The sequence below is a fragment of the Haemaphysalis longicornis genome, unplaced genomic scaffold (genome assembly GCF_048455015.1).
Source record: "Haemaphysalis longicornis isolate Haplotype H1 unplaced genomic scaffold, Haemaphysalis longicornis Haplotype H1 scaffold_3, whole genome shotgun sequence".
Classification (NCBI taxonomy): domain Eukaryota; kingdom Metazoa; phylum Arthropoda; class Arachnida; order Ixodida; family Ixodidae; genus Haemaphysalis; species Haemaphysalis longicornis.
The window spans coordinates 212366327-212384557 of NW_027526335.1; the positions used below are offsets into that span (position 1 = coordinate 212366327).

General features: G+C 50.0%; 1 protein-coding gene across 1 annotated transcript in view; it reads left to right on the forward strand.

Moving 5' to 3' along the window:
* LOC144175954 (cytochrome P450 4V2-like) overlaps positions 1–18231 on the forward strand; it is a 107496-nt gene that overhangs the window by 49429 nt on the left and 39836 nt on the right. The window contains exons 4-6 of the mRNA XM_077705023.1: positions 779–966; positions 5693–5759; positions 5849–5975. Coding sequence (XP_077561149.1) covers positions 779–966; positions 5693–5759; positions 5849–5975 — 382 coding nt within the window. The remainder of the gene's footprint in view (positions 1–778; positions 967–5692; positions 5760–5848; positions 5976–18231) is intronic.

Sequence of the window (18231 nt, forward strand, 5' to 3'; positions counted from 1 at the left end):
ACTCGTGGCAATCTGCACAAGACAAAGACGTTCGGTTGTAACTGCACAGATTTTATTTAGAAGACAACTTACCACAGGTAATTTCTAAGTTTGAGCTTGTTGCTTTCGCACTGCGGTCGTGATCCTGTCTGAAACGAGTATATAAGTAAGGGCATGGCTATAGCTACAGTGCAGAAAATTCATTCACGCTATGCATGTATCTCGTACTATCAGCGAGGTGGTAGATTTGCTTTTCATGGACGCCAATGGCGTGCTTCTTATTGAAACGTGAGCGGGAAAATAAAAGACAGCCAAACCGAGTTTCACTTGGACAGATTTACGCTCACGACTTCGGCACTCTAAACATCTTCAGTATTTGAAATTTGCTACTAGGCCGTAACGGTGGCGATAATAAAAGACAGCTCACGCTAAGTAGAAATTCACTTTCAAACACAGTAACGTTATAATATCACGTATGGCGTAGCTATGATCTTCGAGGGTGGCTCCTTTGTTTAATGTTGTTTAATGCTGTTTGGTACGAATGAGGGCCTGCCTTGTGAACTAGTACGAATTATTCAGGTTGGCTCGGCAGTGAGCGAGCTTTGGCTGTGGTACTCCCACCATGAAGCACTGCACACCACAGAAATTGCTTATTCTGCCTTGGTGAACTGTACCGTCAAGATATGTACACAATTATACCAGAATTTTTGCCTGGCAGAAAAGCTGAGCAGAATTTTTGTGCGCAACGGTGTACGCTTGTTATATATTGAGCCCATGTGGTGTCGCGTTTATCCCACAGAGGCGGAGAGGCCTGGAGAACCCGTCGGAAGGCAGTGAAGCCCGGCTACCACTTGCGCATTCTGGATGGCTACGTCCCCATTTTGAACAGGAGAGGGGAGCGACTGGTTAAAAAAGTGGCCAGCATGGGCGGCGGGTTCTTCAACGTGATCCCTGTTGCTCGGGCGGCCACCCTGGGCGTGTTGCTCGGTAAGCGGCGCAGCACTGAATGCGAGCAGACGCTGGCTCTCACGAGTTGACTGGCCTGCACGACCAAAGAACCGACAAATGTATTTTACGGAGAAAATTGCCTGACAATTACGGCAATCCCTAATGCGAAATTTGAGCACAGCGCGAAATGCAGTCTTGTCGGTCACAGCGCGTAGCTGCTGCGTCTCAGGAAGTGATGGCGTAATCAGCGTGATCAGATCGCGTTTGAACCTGCCGCGCAAATATCACGTAGTTCGGATGAGCCACGCAGAGAAGAGGAAGACGAAGGACGGATGTATGTGCAGCGCGCAGCGTGTACTGGGCTTCTGTGCTTATTGTGAAGACAGCAAGACGCTTGCTTCCGTGGATGCTTGCGGCTCCATTCTCAGGAGCCACTAGAAGCAAAGGCGCGCTTTTGCCCCACATGTCTTGCGCGGCCTGCACCTCACCTTTAGCCATACTTTCCTCTTCCGTTTTCCTTCTCGCTACATCTCGTATACCTTTGGCGTCCTTTTTGTTTGTTCCGTTATATTGAGGGACGACGGCAGCGCCAAACTACAAAAGCGGGCGCTTAAGAGCTTGCGCTTTAATAGGAACGGTATATTTATTTATTTATTTATTTATTTATTTATTTATTTATTTATTTATTTATTACAACACTCTCAGGGCCTCGAGGGCGTTGCAGAGAGGAGTGGGTCATACAAGTTTTCAAAAAGAGTTTGATATGGCCGCCTTGAATAATGAAGGTTCAGTGATGATGGCGATCGAAGCGGGGGAAGGTTCCATTCCGTCGAAGTTCTCGGTACGAATGAATTGAAGCAGAAGTTTGTACGGCAGGACGGCACTTCAACCTTGAATTTGTGGTCAATGCGTGAGGAAACATATGAAGGAACTGCAAAAAGGTCGCACTTGATGTCAGGGTTAGTAAAGTAAATTTTCTGAAAAAGGCACAACCGGGCTATGTTTCTTCTTACTTAAAGGTCAGGAAGATGTAAATGCATTTTGATTGAAGATACACTGGACGTTCTAGAGTAGTTGCATACAATAATCGGGCGGCACGGTTCTGAATGGATTCAACGGAGGTGGAAAGGAATAATAAATGCGGGTCCCAAATGGAAGAGGCATATTCTAGTTTTGATCTGACGAGGGTTTTGTAGAACAGTAGTTTTAAAGAAAGAGGGGCGAGAGAAAAGTTACGGCGCAGGAAGCCAAGCATGCGGTTAGCATTGCTGGCTACATAATCAAGATGCGTTTGCCACGGGAGGTTATTACTTATATGAACACCAAGGTATTTGTACGTATTAACAGCGTCGAGAGAGCTATTTTTTGGTAAGTAAGGGTAGGAAATGCCGTTGTTGCGGTTAGGTGTAATTCTCATAGCTTTGCATTTACGCACATTCAGTGTCATTAACCAGTCATCACACCAAGAGGAAACGCTGTTTAGGTCACTTTGAAGTACTGAGCAGTCATTAGGATTAGTTATTTCACGGTAAATTACACAATCATGGGCGAATAGTCGGATTGAGGAAGAGATGTTGTTAGGTAGATCGTTAATGTATATTAGGAAAAGAAGGGGACCTAACACAGAGCCTTGTGGTACACCAGAAGATACAGGGCCTGCAGGTGAGTTGTAGCTGTTAATAGCAACGCAGTGTGTTCGATTAAGCAGGAAGTTTTCAATCCATCTTAGTATGTTATTATCAATATTAAGTTTGCTTAATTTTAATAACAGAAAAATAACAGAACAGAATTTTAATGACAGAAAAATTTAATAACAGTGAAAAATTTCGGAATCACAAATTTTACTCGATAACCATGTTTCGGTTAACACAACGATATCAGCATAGCAGTAATCGACAATTGAAGATAAATCGTCGCGTTTGTTAATTACACTACGGATGTTAGTAAAAAGGAAAGAAATTTCATTTTTAGCACAAGGTTGGTTTTTAGACTGGGATTGCTATTGCGGGCTGCTGGCGTTACAATGGGATGCAGGGGGCGACTTAGGAACACCTGAGCCGGGGGATTCGAGTTCGGAGTTATCGGCTATTTCGCAAATGCTATCCGTTTGTGCGCAGTATACGAAACATTTTTTTGTTAATGAATAGTTTGCTGTAGCGGACAGTGTACTTCTGCCCACTTGCTTTGCCCTAATCAATTAGCTTTTTCCTGGAATTACGTGTAGCTTTACAGAAGTCTTCGCTGATGCTTTTAGGTGCGAAGCTCCTAAAGCCATGGGTCTGTCCATCCCTTGTGTCTCGTGGTACGTGACCGCCGCATGCTTTCGGAGATGTCGCAAAGTGGGCCGCGTTGCACGCGCAAGAACCAGCTGCAACCGGCAGCGCAAACTCGGCACCGGGAGCGCGAGCTTGTCTGTGTTCGCCAACGGAGGCGCGAGCGCACGTGCACTGCGAGGGGGAGATCACGCAAGAGATCACGCCACGAACGCAGGCAGTCGTTCTCGGAGATCGAACGAGACGCAAGGACCTTTGCTCGTTTCCTCTCGTCTTGTTCGGGAACAAGTTCGCCCTAAATAAAAGTTCTTTCTTTACCGTCGTGTCCCATCCTACGTGACAAATTGTGGTGGAGGTGCGGGGTAGTCCTCGATGGCGCGGGGTCTTTCACCAGGTCTGGGCCTGGGAGCATTGACTCCGAAAATAAAAGTTGATTTGTACAATGTACGCACACAGTCTTACGTCTTTCTTAATGATGTAATGGGCGAACTTTCACGGGAGAGTTACGGTTACCGATGATCTCCCCCTCTCGAGCTTCGCCCCACTTGTCATCATTCATTCCGTGGATATGGCGTGATTTTTTTTGTGCCTTTAAGTTTAGATTTCTTCGACAAGATGGCATCTCTGATTTTGAATGAGCAAAATTTTACTATTACTGGCCGGCACTTGTTGGGCACGTAGGCCCCTAATCTGTGGGCTCGCGAAATAGAGTCTTCGGATATCACAGTTTCAAGAGACGCAGATATTAGAGCGCGAACTTTCTCTTCAGATTGAGCCCAAGATTCCCCAGCTGTGTCCTCGAAACCGTTAAAAATTAGATAGTCCCTTCGAGATCGGTCCTCAAAGCTGCCTAGGCGAGGGCGCAGCTCGGCGGTTTCCACTCGAATAGTGTCTGTGGCCACTTGGTGTACTTGGACTTCTTGGTTCTCATCCAGTAAATTTACCCAAGCTTCAACCGCGGCCAGTCGAGAGTTAATATCCGAGACCGTTTTTTCTAACTTAGTTTGGCTCGACTTTACTTCATCTAATACTTTCTTAAGCTCATCGTGGCGGGAATCAACATGTGAAGTAATTGATTTAATAACAGTCCTCAGCTCATCAGACCGTGTGGTAACATCTGTGCCGTCCGTAGGCCCAGGGTTTTCCTCAACGTCGCCACAGATTAGTAATAATTTAGCAACCCGAACACAATGAGCTGTCACAGACAACAATACGCTGGAGCTAGGAAGGAGCAGCAAGAATGCATTACTTGAACGCTTACAGTTAAGAGATTGAGGAGTACCAACCTGTACAATAAAACAGAATGGCGTTAGGAGAGGCCGCATGGCTGCCGCTCCTTCCTGCCCACTGAGGCGCCGCGTGGAAAGGAAGCTCTTTAAGTCCCCTGCCTGCTGCGGTGTCGCTGCTGTCGATGGTGCGTAGTTGTGAAGTGGCATCCAGCCGGGCATAGGGACGTAAGGCTATTACGCACAGCTTCCGGACGAATTTTGGGCCACCGGCGTAGCATGCGCCAACGTGTGCAGTTCACTGACGGTGACTGGCAGCAGACCGGGCTGGTTCCGTGAAGCTTCCACGCTGGGGTAGCACGCTGACGGCGCAAGATTCACGTGTCTTGGGGAAAGCCACGTGCGTGGAACCACATCCGCGCATGTCGAGGTCAGCAGCATCTGTACAATAAAACAGAACGGCGTTAGGAGAGGCCGCATGGCTGCCGCTCCTTCCTGCCCATATCAACAGTGTACGCGATTACGAGAGAAGCAGTTGTTGAGAGAAAAACCTATGCAAAACAGAAAAGGTAAACCGAAAAAGCAGCAAATAAAAGGATTGGCACAGTCAAAATAACACGAATTGATTGTAGCAGTTTTTGCATTCTGTTACTCTACCTTTGTAAGTGTATGTACAGAACAGGCTAATGTTTCCCGCTTTTTATATTGCGTACTCATTTGACGACCGGTGGAGTCATTTGATCCGCACCCCTGCGCGAATCCAATGGCTACGCGTATCAGAGCACAACGGCCTTGACAGCTGTCTCTGGGTTGTCAGGCTCCGAGCTGGCAAGCTCGTAGCATCCGCATTACTGTGAGGCGCGAGGGAAGAGCGAAAGCACCAAATTTTATATCTGGCACTTTTCAAGTAAGCGATAACTTGGCTAATATTTCACATTTTAAATATATTTTGCGGGAGGACGTTCCCCGCAGTGTACTCAAACGATGGCGCGCGTTAAATCGCGACCTTCAGAGCCCTATGTAGGGCCGTTTTAAGAGAGCCATTGCCCGAAGACCCCTCAATCAACAGCCGCCTCGAGAAGGCTCTTTTTAGCTGTGATGTGGCTAATAGCAGTGACCGAGCACACAGGCCGAAGCGGCCGAGTGTTGCGAGATAACGTTATGGCCAGATGAAGCAAGCAATCACCACTTTATGTCAATGTTCTCAGGAATGGCGAGTGGAATACACAAGCTTTCTGTTTTATTTTCATCTTTAACGCTTTGCAGAAACCACGATGGGCGTCGACTATGACGAAGAAATTGAGCGGGTCGGGTACCTCAACATTCATGATGCGTAAGCAAACTGCCATTTTCTATTTATGTTAGAATAATCGTTCGCACACCATGCTTGATGACTGACGCAGTCTTCTTTTGTCATCACAGACTTTCTGACTCCGTCACGAAACGCGCTGCGAACTTCCACCACTGGTTTGACAGCATCTACTCCTTCACCAGGGAGTGCAGGGAAATGAAGAGGAACGTGGAAAAAGCGAGGAAGTTCGTCGATACCGTAAGCTTCCCCAAGGCATTCGTTATTACGCGAAATGTATCCAGATATTCTCACCCATTGCGCTCTTTTTCAGTTATATGGGTTTTCCGGGCGATTCAGCTTGCTCATGGATTCGCAGACTAACCTAGCTTTATTTACTATAAAAGACGTTGATGGCTGCAATGTCGTGCATACATGCATCTTTGAGCGCGCTTTCTGTAACGGGGTCGCTCACTCCCGCCTGCCTGACAAGGCCTGTAGGGAAAACTAAATGGCGGCGTGAGCAGCAGATTTCATGACGCGTGCGGAGGCGCGTTTGCGGTGAGGCTCCTGTACTTTGGTTAATTTTGAGCTAGATGGCGTGCGTGCGGTACCGTTCATCTCACTGTTGTGCTGGGTGTAACAAGGCTCTAAAAAATTAACCGGTGTTTTCAAAGGCCAACTGCTCTGAAATTTCACCTCGGCCAAATTTATTTTGAGCTTACAGTACGTAAAACCAAACAAACTGGGATATTTTAAGTATGTTTAGCGCAAAAACCAAAGATGATACCCAAGAAAGGAGACAGGACAAGCGCTTGTCCTGTCTCATTTTTTGTGTATTGGCTTTGGCTTTTGCGCTAAAAATATTTAAGCATCATGAACCAACTAGCCCCCGACAAATTTTGCTCAACTGGGTTTTGTTAAACTTGTTAAACAAGTTTTATAAAACTCGTAGCTCCTTGAAACTCCTCATTATTCAGTTATAAACGCTCTAAGTCAAAACCAGTGCTACCAGCATAACCGGGTTATCAGTTATAATAGCCCGGTAGCAGACGACGATGCACCTGCCTGCGAACTGCAAAAGCAGCTTTGAATCGGAAGTGACGTTCCTTCCCGCTGGGTGCCTGGTCCGCCGGCCAGCTTAGTAAACTGTTCGAGCTCCGCTTGGCGCGCTTCTACTAGGGGTGTCGCGCGCAGGTTTGCTGCGGCCAGCTCGCAAAATGCTGGCTCGCAAAATGCCTCGTGTCTTCATCCCGGCGGTAATGGCCGCGCTCTTCACAATTGTGGTTTCAAAATCACCGATTTTGCTGGTGTCTTGCGCCTTGCGTGGGCGAATTTCATGTCATATTTTGTATCTCGCAGTATCTTTAAGAAGGCTGTACGGAACTACGGTTTCGAAGAGGTCAACATTCGCAGCGCAGGTGGCCCTAAAAAGCGTTGGTATGCATTCCTTGCATGCCCCCCCCCCCCCCCCCCCATTCAAGACAAAAAAAAAAAAACTGTGAGCGAAAGCACTGTCAGAAAACCTCCACGGTGCCCTCTCGGTCCCGTGCGCTGCAGCAGCGGATAGAATGCTTCTGGGATACGCATTCCAAACCAGTACATTCCTGTGGTGTCTATTAGCGAAGCTTGAGGGGAGCGTATTAGAGGGAGAAATCACCCTCTCGATTATCAAACCGGAAAGCGAGTGCACACACAGCACGTGTTGTATAATGGCAGTGATGGAATCAGCGGGGATTCCATTCCCGAAGTTGAACTTGTGGGGATCGCCCCAGCGTCCCTCGCCGAGAGCTGTCGAGTCTCGCCCAACTTCGTTCAACTGCTGACCGGTCTTCTGCCCGCAGCTATGCTGCGATTCCCCGTCGTTACCCGAGAGAAATCGAGTCGCCGGAGGTGCGAGGGTGTGCTGGAGCCTGGGGACCGAGGTACAGGAGAATGAAGGGGTAATGTTGCGTGACCTATGCGGTGGGCTTGGACACGATGATAGTTAAAGTGAGCTGATCGGAAGTCGTGTTTTGGTGTGCGCCCAGACGGGCGACGGTGAAACCGGTCGATGTTCTTGGGTGATGACTGCCGTGATGTAGGCCGACATTACGCAGACGACGACACGACGGCGACGCCGACGAGTCACCGACCCGTCGGCCGACCGTCAAGTTGGCAGACTGCGTTGTGACGCTACGCCTATGGCGACGGCGACACAAGCACGTCGGTCGATGTCCGCGTAGTGTGGCGGGCTCGCCGACCAAAGACGCCGACAAAATTGGTGGGCCGATCGGTCGGCCGACGTGCCGTCGGGAATCTATCGAGAAGCGAAAACTGCGCCCTCACAACATTCGTGCCGTAGTGAATGCGGTTTTATTTTGTTACTTTCTAGAGTGTGATGAAGTTAGTAAGGCTCCTGAAGCCCATACAACTCAACACTATCGCTAATGCGATCTGTATTTTGGCTTTACGACTCTACGGCCGTCGCGCTTCGGGGACTTCGCGCCACCGGAGTTGCAAACTGCATATGCGTGTGCGACCGCACGCTTGTAGAAAACATTGTCAGTTACGTGCAGAATAACAGTTGCAGAACGTAATTTAGGCAACAAGAAATCATTACCCGCCGATGTTTCTAGCGCAAAGCGTAAGAACAAATTTTGGCAAGCACTATTCTCGCACAGCGAAATCTCAGTCGCAGCGGCGCGCACACTATTGCGATGGCTTCTTGTGCCCGAAGCTGGGCTAGGTGCTGGTTATCAGCAATCGTGGAGGCTTCAGGGAACCTTACTACGCGAGCGGTATTCACGAAATTTCAGCTTAGCAGCCACCGATGTACAAGACGCGAAGTGTGGGCCTCTATCTAATATACAGGTTATTTCCCAAAAAAATTCATTTCTCTCGTGGCGCAGTGGTCTCGAGCGCCGCGCGCACTATTATCGACGCGGCAGTTCGAGTCCCGCCAGGGAATTCTTTTTTTTGTGGTCGATTTTTGATGTGCCATTGTTTAAGTAATCTATTCGTGAATTCATTTTTTGCGTGATTTTGGAAAGCAACTGAATTTGTTAGGAAAAATTTCTGTTTACACAGCGAGCTGCTGCTTCCAGCCACAGCAATCAATTTTTTTTTTGAAACGTGCTTCTCGAAAATGCGGTACCATGGTGACACTGTAAGGGCTTCTCTAAGAGATCACAGGAGATTAAATTACCGCTGACGTGCGCAATAATATCCATATATACATATTCTACGTGGTAAAAGAGGCCTTTTCGCCGTGGGGTTAATCGAACATCCGATAATGTTTAATTCCGCGGTAGCAGCGAACACAGCTTTTTTTCTTCCATGTCCGTGATGATAATGACTATTTGGCATCAAGGATATATGATGCTGCAGAAAAAGCTGGCATGATGCCAGCTTGACAAGGCCGCAGGCCCCCTCCTTCCTCCCCGAACACATGGCAGCCGCCGCCACACTTTCATAAAAATATTCCGGATCATATGCGTGAAATAAACAGGTCTACTACAAGAAGAATCATCACTGTACATGTGTGATGAAACGAAACGTGTAATGCTTGAACAAAATATAGTTTCAGAAAATGCGAAAAATGTAGGCGCATTTGCCTTAAAAAAGGAACCATACGCGTGATACATACGAGTGAAACATACGAGAAGGTCTGCGAGAAAAAGAGTGCAACTATAGGTTTAATGAATTGTTGCGTATAATGCTAGAAACAAATAATCAATTTCGCAATGCGAAATACAGACGCATTTGCCTTGCTAACACAAAAACAGCATGTCATGAAGTGGCCTGAGCGCGGGAAATACAAGAAGAAACGGCGGGGAAAAGGCGCAGCAAGCGTGCGAGTGGCAAAGGGAAGAGGAAGAAGCGAAGATGGAAAAGGGGCTCGAGACAAGGGAGAAAGAGGAGGAACGAGGCTCGGGGGTTCCAGAAGGATCGAGAAGTGATCGAGAGCAACCAGCGGAGCGTCTACCCCGTGGTAGCCTGGCGGACCAGCGGCAGTCGACCGGACTGCGGGTACGCCGATCCTGTGAGGACCCTGCGCTTCAGCGGCAGTCGCCCGGACTGCGGGAGCGCTACCCCAAGCACTGCTCGTGTTCCCGCCGACCAGCTTCTCGGGCAGACCAACGGTAACGTCGTCATGGCGCGGTGACTGCGCTCGGATGCCGGGGCCACGCCGCGTCACCGACAACAACCGCCAGCGGTAGCCGCCTCGACCGGAGCTTCTACTCGCTGCCGCTCCCGCCGCCGCCAAAAACTGTGAGGCCCTTGAGCGATTTCGCGCGGCTCGGACTCGAACCCTTCTGACAGCGACAGCATATTTGCGTGCCACGCCGGACTCGCGGCATCTTTATTCCTCTTTTTTTCCTCCTTCCTTTTTCTGCCTTTTATTCTTTTCATAAATATTTCCGTTGTTTGAATTTGGTCACCTGCCTCGTCACTTGAGAGCCGCTCCCACTACGGCCCTGAACCTGCCATAACATCACAAGTGGCGTCCGCGACAGGACTCTTCTTAACATCTTGAAGAGCAGGACGTAGAACCTAGCGGAATTCACGAGTGAAGTGGCAGCATGGACCTCGAAAAGACTATCGCTCTAGGAAAGGAATTGGGTTACAAGGATGCGGAGCTTCGGGAATGGGTGAAGTCTGAGCAGGCTCGATTAAGGGAAGAACGGCTGGCAGAGCGTGAGGCCGTGAAAGAAGCTGCAGAACGCGCGAGGGAAGAAGCGCAACGGGAGAAAGAAGCATCCGAGCGGGAGCAGAAGACATTAGAGATGAAGATCCGCTTGCAAGAGCTCGCGAGGGATAGCGCGCAAGTTGATCGCTCAGCACCTGAACCAGTAGCCTCGGGACACGCAACGGCGGTCAGCCCTCACAAGCTTATCCCGCCTTTTGATGACAGGAAAGACGATCTCGACGCCTATCTTGTCAGGTTCGAAAGAATCGCGCTTTCGCAGAAGTGGCCTGAAAGTGAATGGGCAGTAGCTCTGAGTATGTGCCTCGCGGGTGAAGCGCTGACAGTGATTGGGAGAATGACCCCAGAGGACTCCCTTGATTACAGAAAAGTGAAGCTGGCCCTGCTTCAACGATTCCGCTTCACTTCGCAGGGGTACAACGAAAAGTTCAGGAATGCGAAAGCCGAAGACGGGGAAACCGGCGTACAGTTCGTTTCTCGCCTTGCTGGCTATTTTGACAGGTGGCTAGAGACGTCCGGCGTCGCGAAAACTTTCGACGAACTGCGAGACAGAATGATTGGGGAACAATTCATGAAGTGCTGCCACACGCAACTAGCAGTCTTTATCAAGGAAAGGAACTGCAAGACAGCTAAGGAGATGGCAGAAGCATGCGACCACTTCATGGAAGCACAGGCCATCAAAAACTTGGGTAAGGCCCGAGATGAACCGAGACGGGACCAGAGGTCAGATCAGGCCCCAAAATTAACGAAGACCCAAGGTTGCTTCATCTGCGGCAAACTAGGCCACCGTGCTAGTGACTGTAGAATGTCAGGGCGGCATGGTAGCTGCGGCAAGTGCGGAAAACCTGGCCATAGAACTGAGAACTGTCGAGGAAAAGAGGGCGACGCAAAACAGGTTTCGGCTTGCACCGTAGCAAAGCGCCGACGTCTACAGAAGAGGACCCCCGAACAGCTAGAAAAGAGCGATTCAAGGATCAACAAGTTCTTGGTTGAAAACCTACCTGTGGTGACTGGGGAAATGTATGGGAAGCGGATATCGGTGGTACGAGACTCCGGCAGTAATACCGTAATCGTGCGCCGCGATCTTGTGCCAGACTCTTGTCTGACGGGCCAAGCTTCCAGTGTGGTGTTCGTGGACAAAACGGCGCAGCAACTTCAAGAAGCGTACGTCAAGGTCCACACGCCCTACTTTTCAGGGATGCTTCTGGTGAAATGCATGCAGGATCCCTTGTATGATTTAGTGCTAGGGAACATACCAGGAGCCAGACCACCCAACGACCCTGACTGGAAATGGCATCCACATGTTGACGAAGCTAAGACAACCCCAGAAAGCTATCAAGAACCAGCTCAGAGCCCGGGCAGCTCTAATACTGCGATGGACTCTCAGAAGCTCGTGGCTGTCGCCGAAATCGACAGGCTGCCTACAGGTAGCTTTAACATCGCGGAGGTCACGAGAGATGAGCTCAAGGAAAAACAAGAACAAGATGACAGCTTGAAAGACTGTTTTCGGAAGCGGGGGACAACTTTCACATCCAGGAGTGGCAACCACTACAAATACGTCGTAGACAGGGGATTGCTGTACCGGCAGTATCACCTTTTGTCTGGACGCTCATTCAAGCAGGTGGTGGTACCCCAACCTTTGAGGAACGCAGTGCTACAGATGGCACACGAAGGCATCATGGCCGGACACCAAGGCATCCGCAAAACAACGGACAGGATCCTTGATGAATTTTACTGGCCGGGCATGCATGTTGATGTGAAGCGATTCGTGAAGTCCTGTGACATTTGCCAAAGGACTGCACCGAAAGGAAGAGTAGGCGTCGCACCGTTAGGAAGTATGCCGCTCATCGACACTCCGTTCCGGAGAGTAGCAGTCGACCTAATCGGCCCGATCAGACCCGCTTCCGAGAAAGGAAACAAATATATCCTCACTATGATAGACTTCGCGACACGCTACGCCGACGCCGTCGCGCTACCGAGCGTTGACAGCGTTCACGTCGCAGAAGGGCTTCTCGAAATGTTTTCCACAGTGGGACTTCCAAAAGAAATCGTCACGGACCGAGGGCGAAGCTTCACCTCAGGGCTCATGCAAGAAGTCAACCGACTCTTGTCCATCAAGTCCCTCCATACGACACCTTATCATGCCATGAGCAATGGACTGGTAGAAAGGTACAACGGCACGCTGAAGACGATGCTCAGACGGATGTGCCAAGAAAAACCAAGATGCTGGGACCGTTACTTGCCTCCGTTGCTTTTTGCGTACCGGGAAGTACCCCAAGCCAGTCTCGGATTCTCGCCTTTCGAACTGATATATGGCCGACATGTCCGGGGACCTATGACAGTCCTGAGAGAACTATGGACTGGCGAGGCCATGGAGGAAGACGTACGGACCACCTACACGTACCTCGTCGAGCTACGACACAGACTCGAAGAGACGTGCAAAGCTGCCCAGGAAGAGCTGCAAAAAGCGAAGGCAACACAAAAGAAATACTATGACCGAAAGGCCGTTTCACGACAGCTTAAACCGGGAGATCGCGTCCTAGTTCTCCTTCCAAGTGAGGCTAACAAACTCACGATGCACTGGAAGGGTCCCTTCACGGTTGTTCGAAAGCGTGACGACCTCGACTACGAAGTCGACTTGGGCAAGAAGACCACCCTCTTTCACGTGAACATGCTCAAGAAATACGAAGAACGACAGCCGACGTCTTCGAGTGTAGCGGCCATTAACACTCTAGAGGATGGCATTGAAGGCGAAGAAATACCCTTCCTTCCCCTTCAACAGCAGCAATCGTTCAAGGACGTGTGCATTTCAAACAGCCTATCGTCGTCGCAAACTCAGGAGGCGCAGCAAATATGTGAAGACTATCGAGAGATCTTCAGCGATTTGCCAGGCAAGACCGATCTGGTAGAATGCCGATTGGAACTGACAAGCACCACGCCAGTTCATGTACGGCAGTACCCCCTACCATTTGCCTTAGAGGAGGTCATCGAAGCAGAGGTGCAAGACATGCTTCTCTTGGGAGTGATCGAGAGATCACAGTCTCCATACAACGCGCCCCTCCTTCCTGTAAAGAAACCGGACAACACCATCCGTCCTTGTGTGGATTACAGGGAGCTGAACAAACTACTGGTTCCCGACAGCGAACCGATACCTCGAATTGACGTCCTCCTAGCTCGCGTAGGGCCAAAGAAGTTTTTCTCGAAATTCGACTTCACTAAAGGTTACTGGCAGGTACCCATGGCAATGAAAGTCGGGAAAAGACTGCGTTCTCAACCAAGTCCGGGCTGTACCAGTTCAAGTACATGCCTTTTGGCATCAAGACCGCCCCAGCGGTCTACGCTCGACTGATGCGGAGAGTTTTTGAAGGCGTGGAAAACGTATATCACTACTTCGACGACGTCCTGGTCGCAACTGAAACGTGGCCGGATCACATCATTGCATTGAAAGAAGTATTCCAGCGGATCCGGGCCGCAAGGTTGACCGTGAAACCTAAAAAGTGCGAAATAGGGCCGCAGACTGTCACCTTTCTGGGTCACAAGGTAGGAGATGGAACGGTGCAACCAATGGATAAGACGTTGGACAAAATATTAGGCTCAAAAAGACCTCAAACCAAAAAGGAAGTCCGCTCCTTCCTAGGCCTCACAGGCTACTACCGAGACTTCATCCCGGACTACGCTAAAATAGCGAAACCACTGACAGAGCTGACGCGCAAAGGAGCTAAAAACGTGATTGACTGGAACGACGACAACGAGAGAGCTTTCTGCACTCTGAAGCAAAACTTGTCGTCCGCCCCAATTCTGCGTGCAGCAGACACGTCCAAACAGTTTGTTCTTCGGACAGACGCCTCAGACAAGTGCCTTGGAGCAGTATTGCTACAGGAATACAACGGCCAACTGCACCCAGTTTCTTATGCCAGCCGAATGCTTTCTCCACGAGAAAGTCGTTACTCAACGGTTGAGCGCGAATGCTTAGCGCTTGTGTGGGCCGTCCGAAAATACAACATTTACCTATATGGAAAGGAATTCATACTGCAAACGGACCACCAGCCCCTGCAGTACCTTCAGACTGCCAAGCACTTGAACAACCGCGTGCTTAGATGGAGCCTATATTTGCAGGAGTATTCCTTCACGGTCCACTACATCAAGGGATGCGAGAATGTAGGCGCCGATTTTATGAGCCGCGTCTAGGCCCCTACCATTTTTTTTCGCGCCACTTTTGCCTTTTTACATCCTCCGCCATTTTTTTTCGCGGGAAGTTGTGAAAGTGCACGTGTTCTCACCCGGCAACTTTCTTGTGCGGGGGGTGATGTCATGAAGTGGCCTGAGCGCGGGAAATACAAGAAGAAACGGCGGGGAAAAGGCGCAGCAAGCGTGCGAGTGGCAAAGGGAAGAGGAAGAAGCGAAGACGGAAAAGGGGCTCGAGACAAGGGAGAAAGAGGAGGAACGAGGCTCGGGGGTTCCAGAAGGATCGAGAAGTGATCGAGATTGAAAGCACAGCGTGAAGAGGAAAAGGAAAGGTTAAAAGCACAGCGCGAAGCTGAAAAGCAGGCATTGAAGGATGCCCACAAAAAACACGTTGCAGAGCTGAACCGCGAGTTAGCAATTCTCGAAAACTTGTATAGGGAAAAGGTGGGAGAAGCCTCTTTGGTTGCCAACACGATGGCAGGCCATTACAAGTTGGTAGACGGTCGTGAACCAGACAGCAAGGTGCATATTTCCAGGCCAGAAAGTGTCGAAAGTTCAGCTCAAGGAACGTTTGGAGGAGGACTCCATCAGGATGGCAAAATACTGCCTAATGAGAGTACTTTTAGCACATGGAGACCCAGTTTCAAGATAGAAAGCAAAATAGTGCCTCAAGAGGTCCAAGCTAGGTGTCCAGAAAGAGCATCTGTGTATGTTGATGACTCTGAATCATCAGACATTGCGGTGAAAGAAGGTGCAGCTATAGGCGCAGCGATCACTCAAACAGACATGCCGTTTTTCTCAGTTGACAAAGGACCTGAAGCTTCCAAAACTGAGTGCTCTGACATTCAATACAGCCAGCCCCGGAGGGAGCCCCAACTTTCTCCAGAGGTGAGGAAAATGCGGGAAGGCAAACACAAGCCCAAAAAAGAGAAGAGGCCTTCCTTCACCACGGGTTACACCAACCCCGCGAGCCGTGAAGTACAGCAGAGCCTAAAACGCACCAGGAGGAAGTTCCGCATACCTTTCTTCTTGAAGCGGAGGGTACTCAAGCGCAAGGCTGGCATGCTGAATCGACGTGAGACGCGCTCCGTCGGTGTAAGAGAACGAACGGTTCCAAGACAGCCGAGAGCTAAACGACGCCAAGTGAGAACTTTCAGGAGTTTCGGCCGCCAACCGCTTTCATCTCAGAAGAAACCGGATGCGGAAGGGCCAACAAACAGTCCGGGTGAACAGAGAATTTATTATGGCCACAAATCTGTCCCAGGAGCACACGGTAGCCCAAAGACAGGCAAGTCACGGATGAGGGCACGACATGTGAAACTTGGTGGTCAGCTCCTTTGGAAGTACAGGAGAAAAGAAGATGTGCTGAACCAATCGGCTTCCAACTGCACGACCCCTTCCCTGACTTCGGACTTGTATGCTCTTCTCTGATGCTTCCCTTCAGGTTGAACCTGTGAACTTAAGTGCGAGTTTCAGTAGTTAGAAATGACTCTGACGAGACTCCGAGACACTACTTAGAGTGTGATCTTGTTCTTTTGATTTTTATTTTTGAAAGTGTGTGTGGCTCTGCCCCAGCAACTTTCCCTGAGGGGGGAGTATTGTGATGTGATAGGGTGTAAAAATCAAAAGACTATGGGCAATCCACTAGAGGTGTGCGGCGCAACAAAGACAATGATGGTTGAATGGTATCGTGATGACGAGGAGGAAAGCAGAGGAGGAGAAAGAAGACGTTGAGAATCGGAGGGCAGCGCAGCGCACTCGCTGTTACTGATGAAGTCGTAAGGTTCTGCGGCCTGTCGACCGGACGGCCAGAACCACGGTGTCCTGCGTCTGTCGACCGGACAGTCAGGCACCACGTCCGCACCTTCCACAAGAGGCCGAGGAAGCATCGTGCCGCAGCTCTCTGCATCCGCTGCTTCACCTGACAACACAGATGTCTCCACTTCGGCTCTGCAACCACAGCGAGACTTGTTGAATCGTAAGACTGCACCCATTCCACTTTGTTTATCGGTTACGAATTGGACTGTTCTGTTGTCCGCATCATCTCCGCCACCTGAACATTTCAACTGTACTCTGTATCCGTTTGTGTTGCGCCTCCCGGCATCTTAATTGTCAGTCATAAATGTTCTTCCTCGCATAGTTACGAAACCCCGATTACAGGACTCTCCCATAACACCTTGGAGAGTCAGGCTCAGACAAGTGGAAAGGATCTACAGGGTTGAGATTGTTAACATGGGGCTCGAGGAACTGGAAAAGCTTATTACTGATGGAGTCCGACTGGGACTCAAAGGGCCGGAACTTCGCATGTGGGTCGAGAGTGAGCGTTCGAGATTGAAAGCACAGCGTGAAGAGGAAAAGGAAAGGTTAAAAGCACAGCGCGAAGCTGAAAAGCAGGCATTGAAGGATGCCCACAAAAAACACGTTGCAGAGCTGAACCGCGAGTTAGCAATTCTCGGGGGTTCCAGAAGGATCGAGAAGTGATCGAGAGCAACCAGCGGAGCGTCTACCCCGTGGTAGCCTGGCGGACCAGCGGCAGTCGACCGGACTGCGGGTACGCCGATCCTGTGAGGACCCTGCGCTTCAGCGGCAGTCGCCCGGACTGCGGGAGCGCTACCCCAAGCACTGCTCGTGTTCCCGCCGACCAGCTTCTCGGGCAGACCAACGGTAACGTCGTCATGGCGCGGTGACTGCGCTCGGATGCCGGGGCCACGCCGCGTCACCGACAACAACCGCCAGCGGTAGCCGCCTCGACCGGAGCTTCTACTCGCTGCCGCTCCCGCCGCCGCCAAAAACTGTGAGGCCCTTGAGCGATTTCGCGCGGCTCGGACGCGAACCCTTCTGACAGCGACAGCATATTTGCGTGCCACGCCGGACTCGCGGCATCTTTATTCCTCTTTTTTTCCTCCTTCCTTTTTCTGCCTTTTATTCTTTTCATAAATATTTCCGTTGTTTGAATTTGGTCACCTGCCTCGTCACTTGAGAGCCGCTCCCACTACGGCCCTGAACCTGCCATAACATCACACAGCATCATAAATAAAGGAAATGACTAATTTATCGATTTGGCAACACCACAAATACGTACTCATTTTCCAAAACAGTGAAAAAAAACAAGACTAACAAACATATCACGAGAAAACACAGAGCAGTATACAAAAATACACGTCAACAAAAACAGGATACAAAAATACATTCTTTAGAAAATTACAGGTAACAGAGCAAGTGATCATGACGCCAGGAGAAAGTGATTCCTTGAAGTGCAGAGGTGCGCTGCCTGACACGAAACGTAGAACAAGGTGAATAACACAAAAACAGACAAGGTGAGGCGCAAGTTTTTGTTATTCACCCTGTTCTACGTTTCGTGTCAGGCAGCGCACCTCTGCACTTCAAGATGTTAAAACACCGACTAGCCCATTCCCAAGCCTTGCTGGAAGTGATTCCGCAGTTGTTTAATCTGAAGCTGATCCAACATGAAGCTGACGAGTACACACAAGCAGTACAGACGCGAGTACACGCGAACAGCTTCAGTCGCGGCATCAGCGATACGACACTCGAAGTTGAGTCGAGAAAGAGATCTCCAGTAGAGAGGGCAGGCCACGAGGGGGGGGGGGGGGGTAAGGGGGGCGTCGCGCGGTCGTCGGCGTG